Consider the following 11,335-nt stretch of genomic DNA (forward strand, 5'->3'; position numbering starts at 1 on the left):
GTTTCAATCGTTGTCCGCGAACGGAAAAATAATGGAAGGGGCGGTGCTTTCGACGGCAGAGAAAAGGGAGGAAGAGAACCTGGAAGAAGAGAGAAGCGATAGTAATAGTTAATTAAATACTGAGTATAACTAACTTTAATAATTAAGTTAAATATGAAACTTAAAAAATTAAAAAACTGACCCCTTTTTATAAAGAATTGCCAGAAAAGATTCGAAAAAAACAAATATTTTTATTTGAAAGTTTATGGCTGACCGATGTGCCAAACAAATTTTTGACGTTTCAGTATACAACGTCTCCTGCATATCGAATTCATGCCCAAAAAAGAGAGATAACAACTACGAGAACTAACGAATCCCATTTTTTCGCTAGCTCGTTTGCTTTAATCTCCTTTTATAGTACATTAGTATCTTGTATTTACTTTACTATTTGTTACTTTAGATCTAAAAAATATCAATGTACATAACAAAGACAACGAAAATAAAAGTTCTAAAAATTGAATAAATTCAACCGGTTCGACTGAATTAATTGGAAATCGATCATTTAGTCGGTCTAATTAATTTTTAGAATTGTCTGTAAAAATTTGATAAAAAATCGGCCAAATCGATAATTAACCAGAACGTTGAATAAAAAAAACACTCACCTACCTAATTCAAGGAAGTCACTCACCACGTCTCCTAGCCCTCCCTCAACCCTAATTTGAACTCGTCCAATTGTCTGAACTCTGAAGCATCTGTTGTCAGAAGCACGATTTGAAAATTCTATCGTCGTTGGTGATCAGTTCAAATTTCGAAGCTTTTGTTGTTGACCATTTCTGTCCTACCAAGCATATGTTCTACGGCCGTGGACTCTGAACCTTCTTTCTTCTCTCTGCCATGCTTCAATTTTTCAATTATTTTTTTTATTTTGTTAATTATATGAATTGCTGCAATGAGTTCTTATTTTTTTATTTTGTTAAATTATATGAATTTTTGTAGAGTTCTTCAGTTCTTCATTTTTTATTTTGTTAATTTTGTAATATTGAATAGAATTTTGATATAATTTTATATTCTAAATTGTTGTAATTCTGAATGTTGTTGAAATTGCTGTAAACTTTGAATCTTTTTATGCTTATAAATTTGATCATGTGCGGTGTTTATCTTAGTTGCTCTGAAGAGAGGTGAGGGGGAGAAAATGGGATAATTGTTGGTTCATTATTCTGATCATCTGGGACGTTTTTAGCTAATACTGAAATTGTAGATAAAATTGTTGCAAAGTTTTTTCATATTAATGGTTCTGATTGAGGCTTGTAATGACAATGTGATAATAGTTATTGTTTGCTTTCTCTAATAATAGAAATTTAAGTAAATCAGTTTTCAAATACCTGATTTATAGTAGTTTTAGGACATACTTAAATGATTAAATAAAAAATGAACTGTCATAAATTAATAGGTGAAAATTGAAAAGCCTATTTAATTGGAGATAAAATTTAAGAGTGAAAATACATAAAAGATAGGAGGATGAGAAAATGGTGCAACATAGTAAGACACCAACTTTCTTGAATCAACCATGAGTGAAATGCCAACGAGAAGCACAAACATAGTTTTTATTGTATAACAAAGCTTGACAGCAAATCTTTGTATATGAAAGATTCAACTGATAATACCTTTTGAGTTCAGGATTTTAAATTGCATTATACATTTGTAGTTGAGATCTTTAGTAATTTTAGATATCTTTATAATTGTTATAAATTTATTGCTGTAACAGTATAAATGGCCTTTCTTGTTATTGTTTGTAATTTCATCAATTGCAATACTCGAAGTTATATACTTTAAAGTTTATTAAGTTAAAATTTATTAAAATTATATATTAAATTTTTAATTAATTTTTTAATAATTTTATTTAATATTTAATTAAATTAGTTAAACTTCGATTAAATTCTGATATCGAACTAATAAATTAATAAACCAATAATTTTTATTGATGGGTCCAATTCTCGCAACCTTACGAAAAAAGGCATTGTGATACAAGAGAATGCCAATGTCAACAAGAGTTACAAAAGGTAAGACATTATGATACAAGAAGAGAATACCAATGCAAATGTCAATGCTAAAAAGAATGATAAGAAGAAAAGCATCATGATACAAGAGAAATAAAGGAAAAGGGATTATGATTGAAGACTATGAAGAAAAAGATTTGGGAGATAGTGATATAAGAGTGAAAACGAAGATGACGAGGCAATAATAATGCTTGATGACAATGATGATAGTGAAAAAACTCAAAGTGATGACTTTGATCTTGGATTCTTGGGGATTAGATAGATATATATTTTGCCAATGTTAGCTTACCTATGAGATACTATTTGCTATTTTGATGGTATTTGAGATTTTAAGTCTTTTGTTACACCTATACCAGTAATTATTTGTTTTTTTTAATATTATACATGACTGATAATGAATTATGCTGATGGTTTTGTGAATTATTAATCTAAAATGTTATTTTATTAATAGTATAATATTATATTATGTTATGTTTTATGAATTATATAATTCGGTAAAATTTGTGATTTACAATTAAAAATTTGATTAAGAGATTCAATTCTTGATTTGTACTTCGCCTATCTTAATTAATTCAATCCTGAAAACAGTTTAGAGGATGATCAAACTAAACCATTTGAAAGAGAAGCTTTCTTTTTCTCTTACATAAAACACCTAGCTAACCAGAAAAAAGAGACACGTGTTTCATGTTTTTTTTTTTGTAAGGAAATAAAAGAAAAACAGCGAGAAAGGAAAGATTTCCAACGTTGTTAACTTGTTATTATAAGTCTCTCACAATATAAGAATCAAGTGCGCAAAAACTAGTTAATTAACCCAATAGATGTGATACACTTTATGTACATCACATGTGTACCTTTTATCTATTGGTTGGCCCATAAACAATTTTTTTATGGTTTTTTGAAATATGATATTTTTTGGTAATTTCTATCCAATTTTTTTTAGCGGCAATAGAAGCATGTAATAATGATTCTAATTTTAATTTGAGATATTTTTATATTATTATATTTAAATATAATTAATAAATAAAAAAATGTATTAGACATTTAAATATAAAATTTTTAAAATAAAAAAAAATTAAAAATTCATCCAAACAAATCCTATAAATTGTGGTTATATTTGATTCATAGTTCAACTTCCATAATCTTTAAATATTTTGTTTAACTGATTTATCTTAGAAAAAAAAAAATACAAGCAATGAACAAAAGTATCTATTGTCGTAAGAATAATATAACTTCCAAAATCTTAGTAATATAAGATAACTAATACAAAAAAAAAAATAAAGAATCCCATGATGAATTATATAGTTAGAACTAATTGATGTTCATCAACCTATAAAAAAACTTTAACTCGTAATCCCATCTACAATATTCACACGAGTCAATAACAATATCGTCGTCGTCATCATCATGTAGTGTCCATCGTCCTTTCTTCACTCTCCATCCTTTGCATGTGTTCTTGAAGGGACACAAAGGTAATTTTCTATTTATCCTACTAATAACCATTCTCTTGTTTTTCCATATTATTATTCTAACGAATTCTTCTACCTTTTTCCTTGTTTTTACAACACACTTAGACTCTCTCAAGAAACGCAAATGCCGTAATCCTAATTCGATCAACTTTTCATCTTGTCTTGATGAACACAACAAGATCATGCCGTACACATATTTTGCTTCTTTATGACCCTCTTTAGCCGCCATATCCAAAAGTCTAAGACCTTCTGTGTTCTCATTCCCTAAGCATTCTCGCAACCCTTCTCTATACAAGCTCTCTGTGTTTTGATTCTCTTTGCAACGCTTTAAGAATGACAATTCTTTATCGTTGGAAGACCTTGGGATGAAGGAGAGTTTATCCAGAGAGACTCGTCGATAAACATAGTTGTCTTCCGCAGCTTCAAGAAGATCCTTGCAACTCTTCTTCACGTTGTGGAGGTCAATGAATGAATGAGAGGCTACACTTGCAACTATCTCCACCAATAATTCTTTCGGGAGTGATTTTATGGTTGAAGAAGAGGATAATCTACTCTTCTTCTTAAACATTGGTCTTTGCATGTTCTTGTTTATGCTTCTCATTGTTTTGAAGTTTGTATTGTGTTCTATTTATAATAGATGGTGTGATTATTATTCTTCAAAATTAAGATAATAATTTATTTAAAGATAGAATGGTTTTAAAAATTAAAAAGGTTTAGATAGATTTGACAAATCAAAAAAGATTTTTTACAATATTATACAAAATAAAAAAGTGATTCTTCCAAAATTTTGTGTTAATTAAAGATATCAAATTATATTTGTAACGATTAGTTGAGGGAGAAAACAATATTTTGGAAAAAAGAAAAAGCAATACATATAGATAACACAAAAAGATAATTTAAGAGAAAAAAATGGAATATATATATATATATATATATATATATATTAACATGATAAAATAATAAAACAATAAGATAGAATGGGATCTATCTTTAATAAACTCAATTCTTTTGAATTTTTCATATATACACAATAAATAATTTATAAATATGACCATATGAGGGTTTAATATTAATTATCATTTTTTTATCTTTACCGCACATATTTTTAAAATTCATCCAATAAAACCCTAATTTCTTTCCGTGTAAACTTACTACATTCCCCTCTCTATCCAAAGAGCCACCACCACCTACTCCACTCTTCTCTGATCTTCGTCGTCGCCGTTGCCGTCCAGCCCAGCACTCGCTGCCGATCTCTGCCCATCTCCGTCGTTCTTAGCCCTTCTGTCCCCGTCGTTCATTCGCAGTATCCCTCTTCTCTCTTCGAGTCTTTCGTTATCAGCCTCAGTGCGCCGTCGTCGTGACACCCGCGGGCGTCGTCGTTCTCACTCCTCAGCGGCGTCGTCCTTAGCAGGCAACGAGAGATGGCGTGGATCTCAGCGAGTTGAGCGTCGTCGTCAGCACCGTGGTGCTCCCTCTCCCCTTTCATCCTCCACTTCCAGAGTTCCAATGCAGTCTCAGCCTCAGTATAAATTTGCTTCATTGATTTCATTATTTTTTGTTCCCTTTATGTTCTTGTTGTATGAATCTGCTTCATTGAACTCATTCAAAAACTTTTCTGTTCTACGTATTTTTTGTTAAGGTTTGTTATATGAATTTGTTTCATTGACTTCATTCAATTATTTTTTTTTTGTTCTGTTTATTTGGTTGTTTGAATTGTTTTTTGGGTTTTGTTTATGAGGGTTAAAAAATTTTGAAATTTGTTTTTATGATAATGATTTCAATTTCTGTGTGTATGGTTCTGTTCATGATGTTCTAGTTCTATTTTTTATTTGTTACTACTGAAACGGATAACCAGTTGAAAGTAAGAATCAATAGCACCTTTTCTCTATTGCTTCAGTTTTACGCTTGGAAAAAAAAAAAAACAGCAGAGAATATGGGATTTTAGATGTTTTCTATAAGGGTTCTTTGTGCTGTAACAAAACTTAACTTATTGCTTGAGATTAGTTTACTTGTCAAGCAGATCAAGTCCTGGTATAAAAGTTAAAATTCATTTCACTTCCTGTAAAGTATATTGGATGTACCTCTCTACTGTTAAGGATGCCAAATTCTTCTGTTTGCATCAGAAAATAAATGTTAATGTTTTATTCAAAATCTAAACTAGTGATTTTGATGTCTTGTGTTTCTTCTTGGCTATGCTTGCAGGAAACTTCATCTGCTTATTACATATTGCAGCAGTATACTGCTGCCGCTGGAGGGCAGAAGTTGCAGAACTCAATAAGAAATGCATATGCAATGTGAAAGGTGAGGATGGTAGCTTCTGAGTTTGAAACTGCAACTAGAGTAGTGAAAAACCGGAATGCCTCTAGGTGCGTGGAGTCCGGTGGATTTGTGCTCTGGCAGATGAAACAAAAATGGGCATTCTGTGGTAACTCTTTTCAGGTTTGGGGAGATGGCTATGAGCCATACCAAAACAAAAATGGAAGAGGCGTGGACAATTGAAGAGGTTGCATTCAATGTCCCAGGTCTCTCAGTAGATTGCTTCATTCCCCCAGTAGATTTGAGTACAGGTTCTGTCAGTTAAGCATTGGAGAAATCTCATAATTGCAGTGTTGATAATATGATCTGGAAGATGGAAATCTAACAATGCGGTTAGGAATATCATCAATTCAGGCCAATTGTTAATAGCAGTCACTAGTTTTTTTTTTACTACTAACGTCTAGAATTTGATGTACCCATCATATCTTTTCTAATATATATGAATTTCGTTTGTATTTTGATGCTGTTTGTTATTACTTCTCAGAAAATGAAATGTATACACTCCATTGATTGTCTATTCAAGAAGTTTATGCATTGTTCACAATAATCATAAATGACTTGCTTACAAGCCCATATCGTATTAGCGTATTAGCATATTGCCGGAATCTTTGTTTAGTTAATTTTATAGAAAGATGAAACTACAGAAAAGTGAAAACCCTCAATTAGACATGCATGCTTTTTTAATCATATAACGAAAAATGAAATTATGCACATTGTAACGTGCATAAGAATTAAGACTAAGAGGGTGTTGTTTCTTTTTAGTAATTACTGAGGTAGAAGCTGTCCTAAGGGAACTGGGAATTGATAATCCATTGAAGTGTTAAACCAATAAGGGGCTAAATAGGCATCTTGATCTTGAAAACCAACAATATCAACATCTTGGTTATCTTTGCAGTTTGCATCGGTGAAATAAGTGGTAATCAAATCCTTTAATCCCTTTTATTTAATTTTTTTTTGTTATTTTTTTGTGCATAATGAGCATTGAGCAGTCTGTCTTAAATTTATGGGAAAGCATATTGAGCTATAAAAACATTTGTCTTCGCTTGACATATATATAGCAACTCAGGTCCAATATTTCTTTTGGATACATAATACATGCAAAAACACATGAACGAATTTCAATACAACTTATTTTTCAAAAATGAAAATGATACATTGACAAACAAATTAAAGATGCCCAATAGCAAATTGGCTTGGTTTAACTTCATCAAGAATTCAGGTTTGTTTAGTTTACAACATTAAGAATGCAGTAAGAAAAGCAGAGCACTGAGAGAGCATAGTTTTCACTTTTATGGCAGCCATACTCAAAATGCTAACAAAGGATCATTGGACATCTTTGTTGCTCCAATTTTTGGCTTCAGCTTCAAGTGTTAATCTGACACCATCTTTGAATGAAACAGGATGAATTTTTAGTGTTTGAACTAATCTAGTGATATCATTGATATGTCAGATGGGGACTTCACGCCTCTATTAACCTGAAAAAGAAGCATGCTAGGTTCATGTATATTAGTATGAAATTTGATTATCAGTTAGCATTAAGGAGGTTAATATTTTCTCATATACACATATAATGTCAATAAACAATTACTAATTAAATCAGAAAATTGTGATAAAATGAAGCAGATTACATACCGATGAGGCAGACACTGATTTGATTTTTGAGGTGCCATAGCCTCTAAACTGGGCAACAGCCTCAGCCATTTGAACATGCAATAACCTATAAGGTCCGCCAGCATTGAGTAACAATTGTATTTGCTTACCTTCTATGACAACAAATCAGAAAAGTAGAAATCATGGCAGCAAAATTAGTTTAAAAAGGAGGAGAGCATTTAAAAAGGGTTAAACGAAAATGAAAGTACCAAAGGAAATCATTATTTACAGAAGAAATTTTGTATTTACATGTAACTCAGTTATAATATATGAATAATTTTCATAGATAAGAGGGTTTCTTTGCAACCAATTTACAAGACCTGATGGCACGTTAATAGCATGTGCAATATCAGGATCAGTTTCACAAGAAGCACAAGCCAATTAAAACAGAAGGACAAAGGACAGAAACATCAAGTAAATAATCAGGTAAAGTATGGTTCCAAGGGGGTTGTCTCTTCCAAGGTACTCAAAAGTCAATTAACTAATGGCAATTTGTGAGAATAAATTGATTTGAAAATAAATGATAATGAAGAGATGAGTTTATTTGAGCAAAATCAATCGCATCTACAAACGAACAAAGCAAAAGCGAAATATTAAAGCAAATTGTTTGGCTTCATCATCTTTAACCTTCAACTTTATACCCTACTCTATCTCTGCAATATGCCCAATGCTGCTTTTATTTTCATCCCAAATTCAAAAACACCAACCTTTAGCAGACCCTGTTTCCACTTTATGCAATGTATGAGAACCCCGAAAGTTACAATCCAAAGGAAAAAAAAAAGGAAGAAAAAAACATGTGAAAAGAAACAAACAAATTCTCACTCCATTTTCCACTCCACCATTCCTCAAGAACAACAAATCTCAAACCAGCAAACACAAACATCAGCTTATCATCATTGCAAAAATGGAAATATTATCACAATTGTGGACACTGTTAGGGTTACTCACCGTTCTGCAACATGTGCTTCCATCTCAGATTCTCTCTCTGCTTCACTCTCTATACGAATCAGCGCAAGATCTGCTATCTCCTTACGCATACGTTGAGATACTTGAGTTCAACGGCTACTGAGGCGTCGACCTCAACGATCTCTACCGCCACGTGCACCTCTACCTGAACGCTGTCGCGTCTGCCTCCCCCGCCACCACCTCGAGCCGCCGCGTGGCAGGTATAACGTAGCAGTGAAGTTGAACCTGGTGCGGATGAAACGAATTCACAAGACTTCGGTGGAATGAGAAAAAACGACGAGAATCGCAAGAATCTGGATGAAATCGAGAAATTGAATAGAGACATGGAGGTACCTGGTGCGGAAGATGGAAGAGGAAGAAGCGGCAGGGTGGTCGGTGGTCTTCCATGAAGGTGTTGATAGTTTTTTTTTGTTGAGGTGTTCTTCTGGGAGCTGAAATTGAATATTAAAAAACTTTTATCTTTTAGTATAAATTTTCATAAGTTATTTATAAATTTTAATAAGGGCAATTTCCGTTATTAAATTGTTTCATCCTCAATATTACGCAAATGCATTGTTTCAAAATTCAATACGCAAATACGTTGTTTTACAATTTTATATAGGTGTGCATAAATTGCTATAACCAGCCGCAGATTATGTGTATGCGTGTGTGAGGGTAAATCGCTGTTGGCAGCAGCGGTTTACATGTGTGCGTGTGTGAGTGTAAATCGCTATAGGCTATAGCGGTTTACGTGTAGTGTGCTGCCTATATAGTCAAATTATACAAAATTAAATAAAAATTAACTAAGTTCCATACAAAACTAAGTTCATACAAAAGAATATGTATTAATAAAAATAATTAAAAATTTTATATAGATAATGAGTACTAAAAATTCCGTTACAAAAATATAACAATATGCATTAGAGAATATAAAAAAATTCTAAAAAAACATATTACTATGAACAAACAAAATAAATGAAAAATTGATTAAAAAAATCAAAACTTATAAAAGAATGCTAAAAATAATAGTACAAAAAATTATTTATTTATAAAACATGGCTATGAAAAAAATACAAAAATTCTGATAATTATTCTTGATTTTTTTATTACAAATAAAATCGAATGGCAAAATTAGCAAAAAAATAATATTTTTTAAATTATTTTTCAATTTAATAATTGAACAGAACGTAAAAACTACACTTAGTTATTTCCAGTGAACAAGAGTTAAAATATAGAAGTCATGTTTGTCTTTAAGGAAAAAAACAGACAAACAAAAAATTCTGATATTTAACAAAAAAAAGTCTAATTAAGATGTTACAGTGAGTACATAAAATCGACCATGATACATACGCCTATATAATTTATTTTAGTATATAAATAATATTTTTAATCAAACATATACAAAATAAAAAGATATACATAAAAATAGGGAGATATATAGGTGTATTATACACATAATATATTAAAACAGTATTTTTTTCTTGTTTTTGGTGTAATTTACTCTCTAACTGAATTATACATGACCTCCATTAATTCTTAGAAGATAGTACAATTTACATTATTTTTTGAAAATATATACATGTGACTTTTGTTTATTTAATTTTCAATAAAATTATTTGGTATAACATTTATATTTTAATTACAATATAAGGAGACGAAACTATATATATGTATTGACTATATAGGCAGCACACTACACGTAAACCGCTATAGCCTATAGCGGTTTACACTCACACACGTAAACCGCTGCTGCCGGCAGCGATTTACCCTCACACATGCACACACATAATCCGCGGCTGGTTATAGCGGTTTATACACACCTATAAACCGCTACTGGTAGTAGCGGTTTATATAGAATTGTAAAACAACGTATTTGCGTATTGGATTTTGAAACAATGCATTTGCGTAATATTAAGGGTGTAACAATTTAATAACGTAAATTGCCCTTTTAATAAATTATTTATAAATTAAATATAAATCATTAGATTTATTATCAATTTAATCTAATGCTTTAAATTGAACGGTATATTAGATTAACCCGAAAGGTTTAGACTGATTTTAAACAGATCCATTTCAATAGAGTAATTATTTTATTTTTTATAACAGAAAAATTTAAGAAGATGCATGCCTTTAAGTATATGTATAGTAAAAATTAGTCTAACCTATTATTCAAATCTAATTCATTGATTTAATACAATTTTAAATCTAAAGTAAATGAATTAAAAGATGAAAGAAAAAGTCTTATATCAAATTAAAGATGAGAGACGAAATAGAAATTGCATTTTCTATTAATGCGTAACTCCTTAAATTAAGGGATAAGTATGATTTTTGTCCCCAACGTAGAGGCTGAAAATTTATTTTGTTTTTGGTCTTTTTTTCGCTCCAAAATGGTCTCCAAAATTTCAGTTTGTTTTAAAATCGTCCTTCGGACAAAAATACTCTCCCTCCCCTCTTCTTCCCCTTCTTCCCCAAAATTATGCAGAAGCACCAGCAGAAACACAAGCAGAAACAGAACCAAAAGCAACAACAACAATTAATCAAACAGAAGCAGCAGCAAGACGACAACAACAACAACAATAAATCACCATTGAATCAACAATGGAATCAAGTAGAAATGGAAGAAGCAGGAGCAAAAACAGAAACAGAACAACAACAACAATAACAATGAAACAATATAATCAATTAGAATCAGAATCAACCAGAAACAACAATAATAAAAAATCAACAAATATAATAGAAGCAGAATGAAAGAAGAAGAAGAATGATGGAAGCAGAAGCAGAATCCGGCAAGCCACCCGAACGACGACGAGCAACGGCCATCGAGCAAAGAAGAGCAGCGGTGGCGGCAGCGACGGCGAAGACCCTTCCCCCTCTTCTTCCTGAACCCCTCCCCCTTCTCCCTTTGCATAACCCCTTTCCTCT

General features: G+C 31.5%; 1 protein-coding gene across 1 annotated transcript; it reads right to left on the reverse strand.

The window, feature by feature from the left end:
- Positions 1–3,344: 3,344 nt before the first annotated feature.
- LOC130934724 (F-box protein At2g35280-like) lies at positions 3,345–4,103 on the reverse strand. The gene has a single exon (XM_057864264.1). It carries the CDS (start codon positions 4,101–4,103, stop codon positions 3,345–3,347), a length of 759 nt encoding a protein of 252 aa, XP_057720247.1.
- Between the last annotated feature and the right edge of the window lie 7,232 nt (positions 4,104–11,335).

This window comes from Arachis stenosperma, chromosome 6 (assembly GCF_014773155.1).
Source record: "Arachis stenosperma cultivar V10309 chromosome 6, arast.V10309.gnm1.PFL2, whole genome shotgun sequence".
Classification (NCBI taxonomy): Eukaryota; Viridiplantae; Streptophyta; class Magnoliopsida; order Fabales; family Fabaceae; genus Arachis; species Arachis stenosperma.